This window comes from Sturnus vulgaris, chromosome 12 (genome assembly GCF_052056855.1).
Source record: "Sturnus vulgaris isolate bStuVul1 chromosome 12, bStuVul1.hap1, whole genome shotgun sequence".
NCBI lineage: Eukaryota > Metazoa > Chordata > Aves > Passeriformes > Sturnidae > Sturnus > Sturnus vulgaris.
In genome coordinates, this window is record NC_142254.1 from 1,887,021 (window position 1) to 1,906,720 (window position 19,700).

The 19,700-nt window shown below is 50.1% G+C and overlaps 1 protein-coding gene across 1 annotated transcript in view; it reads left to right on the forward strand.

Moving 5' to 3' along the window:
• Positions 1-18,933, forward strand: part of LOC148222321 (axonemal central pair apparatus protein HYDIN-like) — a 31,050-nt gene extending 12,117 nt beyond the window's left edge. Inside the window, exons 8-20 of the mRNA XM_088172236.1 lie at positions 965-1,064; positions 2,288-2,406; positions 3,555-3,778; positions 7,329-7,396; positions 8,919-9,151; positions 9,959-10,059; positions 11,300-11,435; positions 11,878-12,042; positions 12,910-13,062; positions 15,525-15,763; positions 16,252-16,417; positions 17,710-17,919; positions 18,784-18,933. Of these exons, the coding sequence (XP_088028362.1) occupies positions 965-1,064; positions 2,288-2,406; positions 3,555-3,778; positions 7,329-7,396; positions 8,919-9,151; positions 9,959-10,059; positions 11,300-11,435; positions 11,878-12,042; positions 12,910-13,062; positions 15,525-15,763; positions 16,252-16,417; positions 17,710-17,919; positions 18,784-18,933 (2,064 nt within the window). The remainder of the gene's footprint in view (positions 1-964; positions 1,065-2,287; positions 2,407-3,554; positions 3,779-7,328; positions 7,397-8,918; positions 9,152-9,958; positions 10,060-11,299; positions 11,436-11,877; positions 12,043-12,909; positions 13,063-15,524; positions 15,764-16,251; positions 16,418-17,709; positions 17,920-18,783) is intronic.
• Positions 18,934-19,700: the final 767 nt, after the last annotated feature.

Sequence of the window (19,700 nt, forward strand, 5' to 3'; positions counted from 1 at the left end):
GCTGAGAGGGAAGTCATGGAGTTTCTGGTGTGGCTGCAGAGCTCGCTGCTAAAAGCATTTCTGCCCTGCAGGCTCAAGGCAAGACTGGGAGCCTGACAAAGCCGAGCTCTGCTGCCAGGGCTCGAGCTCAAGGGCACTCGGTGCGTGTCCTTGCAGTGTCCACAGGGAGCAGTTATTGTAGGCAGGGGCTCCCCCGGCACGTGGTGCGTGGGGTTTAGCACAGGCTGTTGGAGCACTGCCAGTTCACATATTGACCTGAAGCATGCGTTGGGTCACTGGGAAAAGGAGGCCAAATTCAGCCCAAGGTTCATCACAGAAATGCCAATCCCTTCCTGTAACCATGACTTGCACTATTTCTGAGTCTCCCTTCCAGTGTCATCTGTAAGCCTGGACACAAAGGTGGAAGGTTGAAATGGGCCTCTTGAATTCTCTTGCACACAGGGACAGAAAACTTTTTCTTTTCTGTTTATGCAAGCAAACCCCCCAAGTCCTCCCATCAACCAGAGCCTTGATTCTGAGTATTGGTATTGTGAGAGATGAGGAATGCCTGGTGGCTGCACGGTGCAAAATCCCTTCTCATCTTGGAGTAAAACCTAGAATAGTCCTAACGTCTGCTTTCTTTCAAAACAGGTTAAACTAATATTTTTATTTCCAAGGAAGGGTTCTCTTCTTGAGAAGAGCCACCAGTGCACAATGGCAGTTGCATACCACTGTAGCTGACAGCAGCATGATGTGACCAAGAGCCTGTGTCAGAGCAGTAGGAATGTTGTGGAGAGTGGGAGCTGATCAGCTGAGCATTAAGAGCTTCCAGCAGTGTGTTGAGCTGGGGTTTGAAGTGTTTCCTTGGGCTCCTTGTGTTGTTCACTCATCACTAATGCTTTAAATAAAGGCTTACGGGACTGTGGTTGAAAACAAGAAATGCGAAGTTTGAAGATTAATGCTTTGCTGTCTCTTTCTGATTTAGGAGGGAGAGATCAAGCCGAATTGTTCGGCCGAAATCAAGGTGACCTTTAAACCCCTAGAAGCACTAGGGTATCTAAGTGTGGCTTACTGCAGCATCTCAGGTACAGCTCCTTTCCCCTGCTTCTCTCACCCACAGTGAAGCCATGGTGCAAGGCCGAGCCCGCTGGGCTCCCCTGTAGCTGCTGGGAAGAGTCCCTGGTCAGCAGGGCAGTGCTGGCACATCCCCACTGTCCCTGCAGCTTCCATGGAGTCTCTCGTGCAAGGCCAGGGCTCAGAACACCTGTGTCTGGGTTACTGATCCCACAACAACGCAGGCAGTGCAGGGAAAAGTTTTCATGCTGTGACTTTGCCAGCATTTCCACAAAGGCCAAAGAGCTAGAGAGCAGAACAGCTTTAGTGAACCAGCACTAAGTCCCTCTAGACCACTGACCTCCAGGATGGCTCCATGTGACATGGATCCATCATCAGAGGGAAGGAGCTGAGTTAGAAATGTGCTCCCTGACCCTGGATCACATCCCACTGCCCAGACACCACCAGACCAGAGGTGGCTGAGCCCCACTGAGCCCAGGGTGTTTGTAGAAGGACCACCCTTGGCCAGCAGCTCCTTCTGTCCCTGTGTGGGAATTGTCCCCTGGCAGCTCTGGCTGTGGAAATAGAACACAGTGCTGAGTGTCAGAAGTTGAGGACTTTGGCAACAAAATCCTGTGCTACTGGGCCAGGTAGTTTGGCAATTGCCAAACTCTTTATGAGCTTTGTGCCTTCGGCGAATGGATTTCAAATCTCCTCTAAGTGCATGGGAAGGAAACCATAGAATCATAGTATGTTAAAGGTGGAATGGACCTTAAAGATCGTCTAGTGCCAAGGCCTGCCATGGGCAGGGACACCTCCCACTAGACCAGGTAGCTCCAAGCCCCATCCAGCCTGGCTTTGAACACTTCAGGGCTGGAACCTCCACAACTCCCCTGGGAACCTGCTCCAGTGTCTCACCAACCACACAGTAAAAAAATGTGTTCTATTATCTAACCTAAATTTTCTTTCTTTCCATTTTACTCATGGCTTCTTGGCCCGTCACTACAAGACATCAGAGATGTTTCAAACTCAGCAAACTGGTGGCTAAAATTGGAAAGCAGCCCAAGGAATGGGTTAGAAATTGGAAGTCAGCCCCAAGGGATATCTCCTGAGAGACGAGAAGGGTCCATATCTTCTCCTGCAGCATCAGGAGTTGGTTGCATCCATCTCAGAGTCAGGGACTGGCATTGAGGCAGCCTTGAAAATACAGTATAACAGAGGGAATTTTTGTACTGAAATGGACATCTCTCCGCAGGCCGTGAGAGCAGGCTGCCCCTGCGCCTCAGAGGGCAAGGCCAAGGACCCTTGGTTGAACTCAGCTGTCGTGCACTGAACCTTGGGAACATTTTTGTCAACACCACCTACGTCTGTGAGGTGAGCAGCAGGGCTTGGGATGGCTCCTGAGGCAGCAGCAGCAAGCCTGGTGGACCTGTGGAATTCCTGCCAACCTGGGCAGTTGTGAGCAGGGGATATTTGACGTTCTGGTCAAATCTGGGGGGTCACAAAGGTGTGTCTGTTGTTCATGAAACGCCAATCCCTGCTTTTGGGCAGCCTTCCTTGGGGATCAGCTGGGAGGCTTCCTGCAAAAGCGCTTGACACATGAAAGCAACACTGGGTCAAAAAGCTGCTTGTTCAGAGGCTTTTGTGGCAGCTCCAGACACAAGGCACCGTTGTACTGAGCTCTTCAGATGCAGCTGGAACAAACTGGCCACGTTTGACCTTCAGTCCATGGCAAACAATTTTCAGTCAAGTGTCTCCTGCTTATTCCTGGAAGTCACAGGAAAGCCATCCAGCCTCCTGGCTCAGTGCTGGCCCTTACAAAGGCCTTGGGAGTTCTTCCCCTTGCTGACCAGTCCCTCACTTCAGCCTTGGTGCATCTCTGACTGTAGAAAGAGAAGACTGTCCCTGGGAATAAAGCAAAGGATTTTTCTACCTATTTGCCTCCCCCTCAATAGTGTCAAGTTTACAAAAGAAAAAAAAAGAGCAACTGAAAGAGCTTAAAAATGAGGCACTACATCATGCCAGACACTTTCAAGAGCTTGGATGTGGAAAGACATGCTGAGTTTTCTTACCAAAAGATGGTGCTGTCTATGCATATGGATGCTCATGCCTCATTATCAATGTATTGTTTTCATGAGATGGGAAAAGGTGAATAAATTGATGGTACTGCTGGAGCTGTGCTAGCTGGGGCAGCAGCAGCTCTGTGGTGATTCACTGTGCAGCTGCAATCACCCCACATTGCTCTCAGGGCCAGGTCTGAATGAGCTTGGTGATGCTGACCAGAGGTGGACTGCTCTGTGTCCATGGGATAACCCCAGGGTGATTCCAGTTATGTGGAGTTACCACTGCTTTGCATGAAAACCCAAAGGCAGAACTTGTCCTGTTGTATTTTTTTGACTTCTGCCATTCAGCAGCACAAAGCATCTTCTGCCTTTCCTGGGTGTTAGTTGCATCATTAGACAGTAACTCACACCAAGGGAAGATTCCACATGTATTTCCATTTTATTTTCTTGCTGCTGCAGGTGACACTGATGAACCATGGAGCTATTGATGCTCCCTTCACCTATATCCAGACAACTGCAAACGTGGGCTACTGCTTCAAATTTGCACCTGAGGAGGGCATCATTGCACCAGGTGGGATCCAGACCATCCAGATCTCCTTCAATGCCACCGTAGCAGGGAGGTTTGAGGAAGAATTCCAGTTCTCCGTGGCTGGATCTCCTACGTCTGCAATCCTGACAATCAAGTAAGGGCTCTGGGAACTTGGTGGGCACATCTGCAGCTGTCTCTGCGACATCCCCCACCTGCCTCATTTTGGGGTTGAGCAGAAAAAAAAAAGGTCTTGCCTGAGGCCTTAATCTCTGCTCTGATCCTGGCATTGCCTTCATGTGGGGGTGCCTGCTGCCATGTGTCGTACCTGGGAGCTGGAATGACTCCTCCCTGCAGGAATCTCCCTCTGCCTTGGGCCGTGGCAGGCAGTGGGATGGATCAGCTTTGGGCAGTAGCTGCTCTGGGATGTCCCACCTGAACACCCAGCAAGGCCCCGAGGGCGTTGGAGATGGGCCAGCCTGGGTGATTCGGCACCAGCAGCAGTGATTTTTAAAACTTCCCTTAAGAATCCATCCCAAACGGGCAGCAGCAGCCTCACCTCACCTGTCATGGCCATGCTGTGGGGGACAGGCTGTGCTCCCAACTCCTGTGCAGAGAGTGCTCTGGTGCCTCCTTTCTACAGCCAGGAAAGGGCTGATCCCATGGGCATTATCCTGTAGGCTGGTACCATTGCAAGAGATAATCCTGGCCCAGCAAAAGGGAGAAGGGGTGATAGCAGGGGAGGCAGAGCTCAGTCTCAGGACCACAGCAGCACGAGGGCTTGTCCCTGCTAGCCTGAGCCATGTGCTGGTAGCATGATGTAGTGTAAGCAGGAAAGCTGATGCTGGCTGCTCTGGAGCTTTGGAGCTATCTGCTGCAGTTGGGAGGCCCTGACTCAAGGCAGTAAAGAAATGAAAGCAATCTGCAGTCGATTATACCAATAATATAAGGGAGATGGATAAAAAAGAACAAGAAAGTTATTGCTTAGCAAGAGAAAAGCGGTGAGTAGGTCTGTCCATAGTAGAGAAACAATTATGCTGGCTTTGTTTTTGGAGGAGAAGTACTGCTTTTCTATTTTGGGAATCGAGAGGGAACCTTTCACCATCAAATAATTGATTCTCCTCCGTCCCTCCCCCAAACTGGTCATGGGATGTTATTGCATAAGCAGCTTTGTCCTTGAGCAAGGGCAGGTGTCTCTTGTTGAGATGTGTAGAGCAGAGCCAGTGGCAGTCCTGTAAACACAACAGAAGGCACAGTTCACTGGTCCCTGATTTTTAACCAAAAGGCAGAGTAGGCATTGACTGGCATCAAGCATGAAATAAACTCGTGAGTGTTGTGCAGCTTCAAGTGCTCATTTCAGCGGATGTTGGTGACTTTTGGAGTCTGCTGAGATCAAGGACAGTGAGGTGGTGTGGTAGATTCAGGACATGCATGTCCTATTGCTCTTGGCTGTGCCAGCTGGTGCACTGGTGACAAGCTGGTCAGTTGCCGGTGGGTTTTGGGGTCCCCTTGTGATCCCCAAGACTGCCAAAGCCATCCTCAGAGACAGGGCACGCTTCCAAGCCTTGCCTGGATAGAATCTGGCTCGGAGCTCCCCCTCAAACCAGTAGAGTGAAGAGATCGGAACATGAAGAGAGGGGCAATTCCATAGTTTATTCGATGAAGGTATCCAGTCTAGCATATTCAACGGCTGGGCTTTCTAAGGTGGTTTGGTATCTTTTGAGGGTTTTACATTTTGCACCAGTTACCAAGGGAATTCTGCATTCTGACCAATCCACGAAGGATTTGACATTCAAATCTAGCCTATAGATACTAAAGGAAAATGAACCACTAAACGAACCAGAAAGATAACAGGGGGTCCACTAATGGGGGTTTGAATTCCTTTTTTAATTTGTCATTTAACAAGCAGTTTCTTATCTTTAAGCTATGGTTTTCCATGGGGCCTGTTCTAGGGACACAGAGAGGTTTCCTGCTCAATGAATGTTTTCTGCTCCCTCCACACTGGTCCTGTCCTGAACTGGTGCACCTCACTGGGTTCCTCTGAGAACGGCCTGTGCTTTTGGAGCCCAGAGCACGCTTGCTAAAAACAAAAACTGGCTGAGAAAACAGGCAAAGGATGGGTCTTGGCATGGAAATCTGAGGGAAGGTTTCTTGGGTCTTGAAGGCAGTCCAAGGACAAAGACAAAACTGGGTTGAGGGCACAGGGTTAAATATGGGATGAAAGAGGCAGGTCTGAGGGTCAAGGTCCAATGGGGACAGGGAAAAGTGGTGCAGAGGAGCGACAGCCAAGCAGGGGAACCAACAGAATAACAGGGGTGGAGCACTGCAGCAAATCAGAACCAACAGAGATCAGGAAAGGGGAGAACATTCTAGGAGGAATACAAATAAGGTGAACAGGGGCTGAATAGGGGTGGAACAACTGTACAAACCGATAGAACTTAAGACATTAACATGTGCCTGCAAAGGCCTATGGGAGGGAGGAACTTCTCACCGTAAGCTTAGAGTGCTGTTTCTCCTTGCCTTCTTCTGCCCCTCCAGAGCTGGTGTTCCAGCCCCAGGGGCAGTCTCTTGAGCCTCCATACTTTCCTCTAGAATTCACCTGTTGACTGTGTAGAACTGTTGCTGCTGTTTTCAGAGAATGCTTGGGTTTTCATGTCTCAAAACTCTGTAATGATTGTGTGGGTCAAAATCTCCTGAGAAAGCTCCTCCATGGAACAGCAGTTGCAGCTAAGAAGTAGCAAAGCAGGAAAGGCTGGTTACAGAAGTTTGTAGGGACACTTTGTCACAATCCACTGTTAATACAGGCGGGAGTCCTGCTGCTTCATGTGATCTCAGGGGTGCAGAAGACACAACAGGGGACAACAATCAGTTTACTCAAAACAGTGCACTTTTATTGAGTGCCAGCTACTCAGTGTTTGCAATAGAGGGGAGAAATATAAAAGGAAACAAAGTAAAGGGAGAGAGAGAGAAAGAGGGGAATGGGGGAACAGCTACCAACAGATGAGACGCATCCTCGTGGTCCGGCCAATAGACGTGTCTTCTGCAGGGACTTCTCAAAAATCTTCTTCAGACAGTCACTTTTTATAGTCTTTTTCCAAAGGGAGTGGTGTCCGGCCAAGAGGTGGGGAGATTTGTGGGCCATTGTGAGGTGCTCTGAGAAGCAGGTGCAGGCATACAGAACATGCAGTTTTCAGTTAGTGCCTGCTCAAAAGCATTGTACCGTGGACAGCACACACACAAACAATCACTTGGCAAGCATCCACCTCGACCAGGCCAGAACTCCTGTCCAGAAGCGGGTGGGAGTCCTCGGGGCCTTAGCCTCTGCCCTTGCGACAGTCGTGAGGCGTATGAGGGAAAAATTCCAGACCAACTCTTACACACCTTTATGTGCATCACATTACAGATGGGGAAACTAAGGCATGGAGCCATGTCTGAGTGTGTTTTCAGGGTCCTTCATGGGACTACCAACAACTCGGGGACTTTTCCTGCCTGCCCTGTGGCCAAAGCCCCATCAGTGGCTGTTGGTTGCATGCCACTGGGCTTTATCTGCCTCCTGTCCACGTGGACACTGTGCTGAGCACGTGGCGTTGTGTTGATTTGAAACCCACAGTGCCCCTGACCAGGTTTTATGCCCCAAGCCACGATAGCCAGACACTTTGCAATTCCCTTTAACCAATTCATTTCCTCCTCTGTCCTACTCATCGCAGGGGATGTGTCTGTGAACCAACTTTACACTTCAATGTCAATGAGCTCGACTTCGGTGACATTTCCTTTGGTGAGTGTTCCCTGGGCTTGGACACAGCATGAGGGATCTGTGCATTCCAAAATGGACCATTTGAACATGAAAGCATCCATCACTCATGTTCTGCCACAGCAGCCTCTTCAGGGTGTGAACTCCAGGGCTGCTGGTGCCATTGTGAGATCAAAGAGTACCAAGGAATAGAAAGGGAGTATTTTCTGGTGTCTCTGTCCTGGTTTAAAAGACAGCTGTCTGCCAAGGAAGGCGGGAATCTTCCCGGAATAGAAAGATGACCCCCACACAGCCACAGCTAGCAGAAAGGAGCTGATGGAGAAAAGACGAGAGGGGTCTTCTGCATGGAGTTCTGATGGAGGTTTATTGTGGCCACACACTAAAGGGGTCCAGGAGCAGTAGAGCCAGAACAAAGGAGATTCAATGCTTAAGGCAAGAAGGGACAGACTAGAAGACGAGGGTCCAATGGGCTGAGAACACAGGGACAGTACAAAGGTGGGGCAAAGGGCAACAACCAATAAGGAAACGGGGGTGGAACACTGTGGAAAATTTGAGGCAATGGCTAAACAGGGAAAGGAGAATTTCCCAGAACTGGGGAGGGCGTTAGGGATGACATAACTGTATATGTACATGTGTACATATGTACATATGTATATATGTATATGTACATTAACATAGAGGAGCAAAGAACTGTGGGGAGAAACCCTTTTTGTCGTCCTGAGTTAAATGCCCTTTAGGCATGCCTGTCCTTCCAGGGCATGGAGATTGGTATCTCCCTGGCAGGCCCCTGGGCCTCCACACCGCACCATACGTGGCTCTATCTCTGGCTTTCCAGTATGGAAAGCAAATCTCAGAGCTAAAGCAGAATAAAACCTTGCAGGCAGCAATCACAGTGAACAGCATGGGTATGATGTCCCTGTTTGTTGGGTGAGATGGGACATGGCTCCTGATTGCTAATCTCGAAGCAAGGCTCACGTTTGCCCCCAGCTGAGTGGGCTCTGAGCCGTCACGTGCTTTGTCTGTTTGGCCCGAACCAAGAGATACCTTAAGGATCCTGCAGAGAGAAACTGCAGTAGGGTGCTTTGCATCACGTTCTAGTTCCTGATTCCATCCTCGTTCTTTTGCTGTAGCTTCTCTCAATGACAACTCGCTGTTTATATCTCTTGAAAATGGTGGGAGTGTTGGCAGACTTAACAGGGAATTTTACAGCTTGAATTTTCAGAGTAAATGCTCGGTCTGGGTGCATACTCATCAGTGACAAATAACTCATGCTGGTTTGGGGCAGGTGAGGGAGCTCCTCTCCATCAGAAAGAGAGAAGCTTGCAGTGTTCAGCAGGGCTAAGACTGGGCATTTTCAAGACTGCAGTCTGCAATCAGTGTCAAAGAGAGCTAAGTGACAATTAATTTCTCATGCAGCTTCTTTGGTGAGCTGTGGTTCAGATAATAAGGAGCTAAACCCCAATCACACTTTTATCCTAGCAGGATATTCCCACCAAGAGTCGTGACATAACTGGTGCCTAAATGGATATTTGTGTCCTTTTCCTAGGCTTTCCCTCCACCAAGACCTGCCGCCTCACTAACCCCTCCCCAGTGCCCCTGAGCTTCAAGCTCCGCATGTCTGACGACGGCACGCAGCCTGCTGTTAGTAGCTTTGACCAAATACGCAACGACAGCGACCCATCCTGGACAGAAGGAATTCATTTTTATGTGGAGCCAAGGGAGTTTACAATGAATCCCAAACAAGGGACCATCCCTCCCCAGGGACACCAGGATATCGAGGTATGGGAAGAGTCCAGCAATACGTGCTTCAGCACCAGGGCTGAAGCTTCACTGCAGTGTGGGAGGGCTTTAGCTCTGCTGCCAGCTTTGAGCATTGTGTGAGGAAGAGATCTGCACTGGCCTGAGGCCTCTGTTAGCTGCCTTACTCGGGATATTCCTCAAGGAGCATTGTTTGGTTTCCAAAACCATATGCCGAGATCACATACCATATAGTCAAGTACTGAAGCCATTCTTGGGGTTTTGAGAGTAATTTCTTTGATTGCAAATGGGCAGAGGAAGGATGAGGACAGAGGGTGGCAGCTAGAGAGATGCCATTGTATAAAGCAGTTTCCTTTTGTTCTTGGTTTGGCTTCTGCTGTCCTGGGGAGCAGAATGATTTGTGTTCCCTGCAGGGATCTCCAGAAGAGACAAAACATTCTGCAGCTACGAACTGCCCAGCACTTGCTGGGCCACCCTTTGCCCTCAGCTTCCTGCTGTAAAGCTCATTCTGTGCAAGTCAGCAGATTTCCTCTGCATTTACGTCATTGTAGTCAGATGAAAAATTGGCGCCTTAATTTGAATACAGTGGTGTGGAAAGCTTTAGTCTAATGTTTTCATTTAGCTGACCCTGATAGCAAGGTGTGTTGATCAAATCTGGTATTGCCAGAAAGCTTTTGTTACTCTCACAGACTGTGCTCTACACATGGACCAGCAGAAGAATTAAGGCCAAATCCTCCCTTTCCTTATCATGCAACAAGAACTGGAGAATATCACATGTGGGTAATGAGCTTTTTAAAGGAAGAATTCACTGCTCTTCTCTTCCACCAGGTGACCCTGTGTTCCAACACCGTGATGGAATTCTACCGGAGAATGCTGGTGGACCTGGAGGGTTTTGGCAGTGGAGTGGCATCACTGAGCATCACGGCCAGGTACCAGCACTTCCCTGGCCTCCCCCAGCACACTGCCTTGACCAGGGTTTGCTGGCTCAGCTCCCATGGAGAAGTGTTGTTTAATGGCCTCATGTTCTGCCCAGCTGCATGTGAGAACAGCAGTGCTTGGAAAGCAGCCTGTGGTGAAAAGCACCGCTGCTCACAGCCCAGCACGGTCCTGGGCCTTTTTCTAAAGGGACCAGGAATGATATAATTTCTTGGCCTGGTTTTTGGTGCTTGAGGTGCAACAAATTTCCCGAGGGCCTCCTCTCCTTCTTCCTGCAAGAGGTGGAGTTGTGCTGGCTTGCAACCACCCTGCATTGCTTTGGGACACACCAAGCAGCTGCTGAGAGTCAGGGTCTGCTTCTGTTCATGAGGGCACGTGACAGCGGGGAAGTGGCTCACAGCAAGAGTGGTGAGGGCAAGATCTTACGAGGGATAAACAGCCCTTGATGTGGCAGGCCAGCTCTCGTTTTTCTCCTTCCCTCTGCTTCCCATGTTGAAGCTTTAATGTTCTCAGACTTAAACCAAAACTTGTTCTTGCTGCAGCCAAATTCTATCTTGCTATGCCACTGTGAGCATCAGTTTATGACAAGAGGGATGCAGTTCCCTGGTGCTCTTCCCTCTCCCAGGCAGAGCCATCCAGTCAGTGCCTGGGCTGCAGTTTCGTTAAGCAGGTGTAAAATTGGGGACAGGCAGTGCATGGACCTGTGAGGGACTGAGAGAGCTGTAGGAACTGGGAGGGGGTGATCACCCACTCTGTAGGGCAGGTGGTGTGCCGAGCCCTCCAAGGCTGGGGCAAACAGCTGAGTTCTCAGGCAGGGCAACAGTGCCATGGGAGAGAAGGGAGTCATTTCTACTGACACACTAGTTGTGTGTTCCTTGAGCCTTAGTGAGCACTGATCCTTTTTGGGAAGGCTCCCTCAGAGCTCATGGATCACTGGGACTGTTACAGGAGTCCTTGCAAGCCTTCTTGGGTAAAGGAGGGGCTGAGGCAGCTGTGGGACAAAGTGCTCTGCCTAGGGCACTTGGCAGCCTCTGGCTGCTGCCTCTCAGGGTTTGCCCCTCCTTGACAAGACATGTTTGAGTGGGAAGACTTTGAAGGCAATTGATCACTGTAGGGCTGTTAAATGTCTGTTTGACAGTGACAAATGTATTATGCTCCATTTCACAATCTTCGGGGGTAAACGTTCTCCGTTCCCTCAGTATCTCTGATTCTCTTGGGGTCATCTCTGCCCAGATGTCTCGTTCCTGAGCTGCGAGTGTACCCCCACATGCTGCTGTACGATGAGTGCCGCCCGAAGGTGCCATATGAGAGGAAGTTCCTCGTTGTGAATGACACCGACCTTCCTGGCTGCTACGGGCTTGTTCCCCAGGTTTGGCATCGCATCCACCTCCTCGTCGCAAAGATGACTGAGGAGATTATTAGGGGGAAAAAGGGTTTGGATAAGACCTTGCTGGTTTCTATTCAGTCTTAAAGATCTGCTGAGAACAGGATCCTATATGAACTTTAGGATGAAGTTTAACCTCCTGAGGAAACAGTTTATGTTCTAGTCTGCAGGGTGATTTCTTGTGGGAGATCTTAGAGGGTTGTGAAAAGCTGCTGCCAGCCCAGACACCAATGCCTGTGCTGGCAGCCTCCTTGCAGGAGCCCTGAGAATGCTAAGCCTACAATTCTTGCATCTTCTTTGTGCCTTTTACCTTTGTCCTGGGGATTTTTAAAAATGTGTGTCAGTTGCTGTTATGGTGGATGTTAAGGAGTTTATAAAGTTTCTTCAGAGGTCTCTCTGAAATTGCATTTGATTCTGTCCCTTCTAGAAACGCATGGAGGACACTCCTGTGTTCTACTCCAGCCCCCAGCCCTGTGGGATTGTCCAGCCTCACAGCATTGCAGAGATTCCAGTTGTACTCGAAGTCCAAACATTGGGCGAGCATCGCACCAGTGTTGTTATCGGCGTGTTCGGGGATGAGAGAAACCCACGGGTGAGTGCGAGGGGAGATGTGTGCCTTTGTGCAACTCGTCCTGCCAGGGTGCAAAGTGTACAGGGATTCTTCTGGGGAAAACAGGCACAGGCTGCTGTGGAGGCCAGAAGGGATTGGTGGTGTAAATAGCTCATGCCTTACATTACAGCTGGTAATCTCAGTGTCTGACACAGAATGTAGTTCATCTAAGCTGGAATTGAGGGTCATTTTAATTGACTAACCTTTAAAATGCTATTAACTTTGGAAACATCTGTTTTAAAATGTCTTCTCCTCTCTCTGAGCACAAAAGAGGATGTGAAAGACTTCTGGGAACCTTGAGCTTCCTGTAAAAGAAGGGAAAGCTGGCAGTTGAAGAGTAGTTGCAAGGATTTAAACGTGTATTACAACATATGGAAATGATGATGCCAAATTCCCTGGATGACGCCAAACATCTGAACCTGGGCCATTGTGGCACTGCATGTAAATCAGTCAACAGGAAGGACAGGCAGTGCCGGCTGTGCCAGGGAATCTGAAGTTTGACAAAACAGTTGCTTTCAGGCTGCTTACCTTAAAGAGGAGGGTTTCTCCCCACCAGAATAACCAGTTGTTTAACTGTAGCCTGCTCGTAACCAGAGATTTCTTGCAAAGCTTTTACCTTGGGATCAATAATTTGTAGCTTGAAAGTTTCTCTTACCTTAATCCTTTTTAATTTAGAGATGAGTATGTCATTTTTTTTCCCCAAAAGCCCAGCATTTCAGCTGGAGAGTGGTAGCTGTCCCTAAAGAAATAACTTGAGAGGGGTTGAGCTGTTTAAGCTTTTTTTAGGTTTCCGTGTTGTGGTTTGTTTTGGTTGTTAAAAAAATCTTTCTCGCCTGCTTCCTGGAACAGAGTGTAGTATTACAGAGCACTGGACGGCTGGCAGACATCTACCCAGTTCCAAGGCTGATAGAGTTTGGCAGGATCCCAGCGCTACAGCCTAAATCACAAACTTTTAGCCTCTTCAATGAAGGTCTTGTCCCTAGAGACTTCAGGGTAGAGACAGTAAGTATCTGGGGGGCTGTTTTCCAGGGAAATGGACTGGTCAGAAGCAGCCATGACTTGGTTTTTATATGCAACATTTCCGTATCACCCTGCGTGAGAGGAGGCAAGATACTCCAATATTCCATCTGAGCGAGGCAGGAAGAGCCTGGCTCTGGAGGTTTTATCTGGGGCACCCCCCAGTGAAATCAGGTGCAGAGATGTTGGAGCAGAAATTAGTCTGGATTGTGTTGACAAGTTCTCCCTTAATTTTAGGCAAGGTCTTTAGCTGTGCGTGTCACATTTTTGGAGCTCTGAGATCAGGAGAAACCTGTGGTCCTGTGCTCCCCAGAGAGCATGGCTTTCCCTGTGGTTTCCCTGTTCCATCTACGTTTGCTTTGTGCCAAACTGCTGTTAATACTAGAGAGCCGAGTGCGAGGTGTGTCCTCAGGCTGCTCGTGAGGAGGCAATTTTCACATCTCCTGTGGGTCATGCCAGTTGGGCTGTCCACACAAAGCCCCGTGTGGGGGTAGACACCCCACAGCCTGTGACCTCTGTGCCTGACGTGGTGCCCGAGTTCCCCAGCTAGCTCCTGAGCCCACGCCGAGAGTGGCTGCTCCCTGACCAACAATGGTCTGCACAGCAGTAGAGCAGGGCTTGCTCTCTACAGCACACAGATACATTGAAGCACCGAGGACAGAGGCAAAGACCAGAGAGGGAACTTTTGCGTGGAATCCCAGGCGATCCATTCCAAGCAGGGCTCAGGGACAAAAGACACACACTGCCTGTGCGGGGGACTTTTCTACAGGGGAGGTTCTAGGGGAGGGTACAAACTCTCAACCAAGAGGGGGAAGACTGGGGAGGAGCACGAGGCAGGGTTTCCAGTACTTTAAGCAGTGAGGAAACATAGCGGGAGGGAGCAATTTAAACAAACCAATGGGGCTTCCAAGATTAGGGGATTTCTGCAGGGGATTTCCAAGCAGGGGGTTGGCACAAGCAGAGATTGACAGCTTGGCAGGGGGAAGGGGCAAAGAATATTCCACAAGAGGCAGGTACAATGTGGGATTGACAATTCAGGAGCAGGAGGCACAGAGAACATTCTATAAGAAAGGGTAGGTCTTAGGGAAGATTGACACCTGGGTAGGAGGGTACAACTTAGGCTAAACCTACAACCTAGGGGGAACAGGAGCAAACCATTTAAGAAAAAACACACCTTTGGGGAGCAGCTGCTGAGAAAGGCTGCTTAATATGTGGAGGCTGCATAGGGCAGAAGGAGCTGGTGTTGCTCCCCTGGCATGGGGAGCAGGGCTGGTGCAGCCAGGAAGGGCTTGTAGACTGGGGCTGGGGCTGGGTTGGGATGTCTGCTTGGAGGGGGAGACCTTTGAGGAGCTGGAGGTTTGTTCTTCTTCATGCTGGGTGCGTTGAACTTGTGGAGCTGGATACAACCTGATACTGTGGACTTCAGTCCGTGGATAAAGCATCAGAGCGTGTGGGAGAGTCCAGGCTCAGCCTCCTGAGCCAAGGAAGAGGGGCGTGAACTTTTCCTCTTGCTGCTTTTCCAGCTGTTTGGGGGATAAATGCAACCTTAAAGTGAGGGATTTTTCCAGGACAGCTTTCTCTAACTCCACAATGAAATTCTGCTTTCAGCCTCTGCAGGGAGCAATGCACCTTGGCTGGCTGGGCCTGGCATGTAAAGGATGGGTTTCACATGCTCGTACCAGGGCTGGACCTGCAGAGCTGTGTTTGTGCAGCTGTGCTGCTGCAAGGCCTTTCCCCCTCCCCGGGGCTCTCTTGCCCAATCCATGAAGTCCATGAGAAAGCAGATGACAAGAGTTCTTGGGAAGAGTGGGCCATGCCCACCCATGACATGTCATTCAGTTTTCTTCTGCTTCCTGCTTTCCTGCTCGGCTGTAACCATTCAGAGGTGACTTTTCCAAAGCAGAGGGCACTGGGGCACCTCTCTACAGCTGATGATCAGTGGGAAGTGAGGGCTTCAGTCCTTTAGGGGATGTTGAGAAGCACTGATGGCCCCTCGGGAAAGAATAGTCTGGTGTTGGGGTATTGCTCAGCTGGCTTTGCAGGCTTATTCTTCAGGCTCTCAGCAGTGTCCTCCAGCTGTGTGGTTTCTGGAATGGCATTTGAGCAGTCCTGGCTTCCTCGGGCCTTAAGCCTTTGTAAGAAGCCAGGAGAGAGAAAGCAGCTTTCCTTGACACATACTCCAGAGAAAGACTGGGAAAGGAACACTCTCCTGAGGATAGGTGTCCTTTGGGTCGGGTAAAACTGGCTTAATTAGGTGAGTCCATTAAAGGAGAGGAAAATACAGGTGGTATAAGCTCTGCTGTTGCCTGATACTGCTGCTTAAATTTAGGGAAATTGAGCCTTTACGATTTTTATCCTCCCCTCTTTAGTCTTTCCTTTTCTTATATAGCACAAGACAGCAGGCTGTATGGTTTCCATCCTACATGCATATTATGCTTGTCTTACAGGTTTGCAAACCCCACTGCTACATTATTGAACCCAGACAAGGAGTGATCCCCACTAGGGGCAAGATTCCTGTGACTATCACAGCAACCCTGGATGACGCTGGGCTTGTTGCTGACACTGTCCAGCTGTTCATTGGGAACAGCCTTTGGACCACATTTATGTTGGTGGCTGTGGGCACTGGCACCAAAATTGTCACAGACAAACCATTCGTCCCAGAGCTCAGCTTGGGATGCCAATTCAGGTAGGAGATCTCTCCACTCCCACCTCTCCTCCTGTCTCAACAAGGAGCAGTTCCACTGCTCTCAAGGAAACATTCCTGATAAATACCTGGTAGAGCTGCAGAGTTTCTAGCGTTGGGCACTGGGAGGGCTCATCACTGTCCGGGTGTGCCCCTTGGTGACTCAAATCTCACCTTTTTGCTTGCCTTCTCTGTCTTTTCCTCTCCCACTGTGCTTTTTGCATCCCCACAAGGTTTTAATCCCTGTCCTCTGTAGTCCCTCGATGCAAGCAGTTGCAGCTGCCTGCACCAGTGCTACTTCAGTGCCATCATCGCTGGGCTGCCTTTAGAACAGACCTGCTCCAGCCTGGATTAAGAAGGGCTGGATCAAACCATTTCTCAGTTCAAGGCACCAGCACCCACCCAGCAGCTGCATCCTGACCAGGAGCTACTCGTGCAGGTGTCCCTTCCTCCCACAGCAGGTCCCTGTTCATAGCTATGTTATTTTCCAGGTATGAGCATTACCCACCTAAGTTCAAACCCCAGCCACCAAAGGAGAAGAGAACGAGTTTGGATTACTCGGCGTTTCAAATGAGACGCTTCAAGATTAGAAATGGGGAGGACCCAGCCACAGCCCTGAGAGAATCGTGGGATCCTGCCCAGTCTTTAGGAGCAGAGGTAGATTTTCTTGTACACTACTGCTTGTGTTGCCTCCCCACCTTACCACCAACAAGTAATGCTCTTGCTGACCTCCCTTTTTGCTGCCCTGCTGTCCTGTGCCTTGAGAATGCGATGGGCAGCAGAGCCAGTGGTTGGACATGAGGTGTGTGGGAGGGAGAAATAGGAGAGTTTTCCTTGGAGAAGACTGCTGAGATCCTGCAGACCTGTGTTGAGTGTGGGATTTTTTTGCCATGTTTTCTTCACAATGTAAGATGAGGCTTTTATCTGCATCATGATGACAAGACCTCCAGCTTCCTTCCCAGAGCAAGCTGTGATGAGTCCTGATCTCCATGTAGCCTCTTCCCAACCCAGCCAGACCACCTGTTTCCAGGTGTCTGCTTTCACCTGACAGCTGGTATTGCAGTGGTGGCCCTGAAGCTGTCTTACAAACGGAGACTTTGCAAAAGTGGCTGTCTCTTCCTCCTAGCATAGAAAATGGCTTGTTTTTCAGGTGCCGCCACATACTTGTGAAAAGTATTACGTCCCACTAGGTTTGGGGGGATTCAGGTTATCCGCGGATGTACCACAGAGTGCCCTCGAAGTGGAGAGAGTAAGAGGGAATCTCTCTCTTCCACATTTTCAGTGTGGCAAGCAGGGCTGTAGCTCCCAGTCCCATTGGTGGCCCTCAGCATTGCACACAGAGGGGCCTCACATCCCTCCAGACCCATCACAAAGCGCTGCTGAAACAACTGGTTGTTGGAAAGGCTGTGCAGGACATGTAGGGCTGCCCAAGGATGCTGTGCAGCACCTATGGAGGGCATTGCTCCCCCTGGACCTCATCAGGTGGTCCATAGGAAATTTTTGCAGGAGCTTTTGCTGTAGCACCTTGAGAATGCAGCATATATGTCAGAGAGCGAGGGGAAAAGCCTCAGGAGTCAGATGATCTGGGCTGGAGTCCTTCGCTGACATCCCTGAGCTCCAAGAGCTCTCACTTTGAGTCTCTTCCTTTTCTAAAAGCAGTAAGAAATGCTTTCTAAAGGCAAGCTGGGCATCCGAGAGAGTTTCTACTGCCAGGAGACATCCAAGTTCACTTGAATGTACTGGATTAATGAATGCATTGATCTGTGAGTGTGGAAGAAGATTTTCCCCATGGTCCCTCCATTGGTCAGTGGCATGGATGCAGGATGACATCAGGGTGATTCTGGCTGTGTTTGAGGAATAGGCCCCTCTGGCTATAGCTGCAGTTTGCTCCAAGATGCTCTTCTGCATCCATTTCCACACTCAACATCTCAATCTCTCCTGTCCTCCAGGCTTTCAGTATCCTGCCACAGTCGGGCGTGCTGCAGCCAGGAGAGAGACAGCAAGTCTCCTTCACCTTCTCTGGCCACCCCAACACCACTGCTAGTGTCACAGCACTGTGCCACGTGGAGGGAGGCCCCACCTACGAGGTGGGGCTGACTGGGGAGACCTCACACCTCAGCTACTCCCTGAGCCAGCGGGAGATCAACTGCGGCTTTCAGGTACCACACATGTGCCCTGGCACAGCTCCCTGCCTTGGAACCACGGCCAGCGGGTTCCTGCCCACCTCAGTCCAGGGCTTTCTTCCCTTCCAGCCCCTTTGTTGGCTCTGGGGCTTGGAAGTACAACCTTTGAGGGACACATCCGGCACCCAAGCTGGTTTAATATGGCCATCTCCAAGCCTCTCTAAGATGTTGGGAATGCCTCTTTTTCAGGGTACCTAACACTGCCTCTTGCAGCAAGCAGGGTCCCAGTGGGGATCCTCTGAGGGGCATGTCCCTGCGACATCCCTTTACTGATCCACTCCTAAAGCCTGACCTCCAAGGAAATGCTCTTGTCTAAAGCTCTTGCTTGATCCACACATTAATTAAGGGAAGAAGTTATGCTTTCAGTCACTATAGTTGGAGAGACTGTCTCAGAATAATCCTCACTTCACTCTTTTTCAGTTGAAAACCCCCAGATATTTCCAGCTGCTGGCTCTGTCTGTGTTGCCCTGTGACGCCCTTGTTGTGTGTATGTTGCTTGCCAATACTTAAATGCAGGTGCCTTTTCTTCTGAGACGCCTCAGTGTTGTCTCTGCTTCTCCTGGCTGTTGGTGACCCCTCAGAGTGCAGAGGGCCTGTGTCCCCTGGTTCATTTATTACTGGCCCTCACATGGTTGTTAGCACACCTCTGTGTGCTGCCAGAGCTCCTTGGTCCTGTGCAGGTGCCCTGTGCCTGGGGGTTCCTTAGGTTCCCAGGTGCCCGTATCTGCTCCCTGGTCCCTGCTCCCATGATGGGTGTGCTTTCAACCCCGGGAGAGAGGAAGGAGACTCCCAGCAGCAGGCCTGGGTCTGTAACTTCCCGCTCCTATGCCTTCTCTCCAGATGTTTAATAACCTTCATCACAGCACAGTCACCCTGGCGAACACTGGCAAGATAGAATTCAACTGGGTGCTAAACCTTAGCATTGCAGAGCAACATCTGCCTGGCGTGTTTGTGGTCAACCCCACCATTGTAAGTAGCACAAGCAACTGACCCCAGCCCTGTGTCAGGTGGCCCAGGAGAATTTTAAAGGGGAAAAAAAAAGGAGGGAGGGAAGCGGGGGGAAAAGTCAGAGGGGAAAACCCCAAACCCAGCCATTAGAGAGAGAGGGCTGTAAGTAATTTCTGCTGGGGGCAGAGAAGCAAGTGTTCTCCTGATAGACTCCCTCGTGGCCTTGGCTGGTGGGTGGGTGGCTCTGCTGTCACAGGGCAGACACCAGTGGGAGGCACAAGTGTGCTGGTCACTTGAAGCAGTGCGCTTCACTGGGTTCCTCTGAGAAAGGCCTGTGCTTTTGGAGCCCAGAGCATGCTTGCTAAAAACAAAAAGTAGCTGAGAAAACAGGCAAAGGATGGGTCTTGGCATGGAAATCTGAGGGAAGGTTTCTTGGGTCTTGAAGGCAGTCCAAGGACAAAGATAAAACTGGGTTGAGGGCACAGGGTTAAATATGGGATGAAAGAGGCGGGTCTGAGGTTCAAGGTCCAATGGGGACAGGCAGAAGTGGTGCAGAGGAGGGGCAGCCAACCAGGGGAAACAATAGGATAAGAGGGGTGGAGCAATATAGCAAAACATAGCCAATGTTCATCAAGGAAATTAAGAACATTCCAGAAAGGGTACATACAAGGTGAACAAGGGCAGAACAGGGATGGAACAACTGTACCAACCAATAGAACTGAAGACATTAACATGTGCCTGCAAAGGCCAATGGGAGGGAGGCACTTTCCAGCCCAACCTTGAGGGGCGTTTCTCCTTGCCTGCTTCTG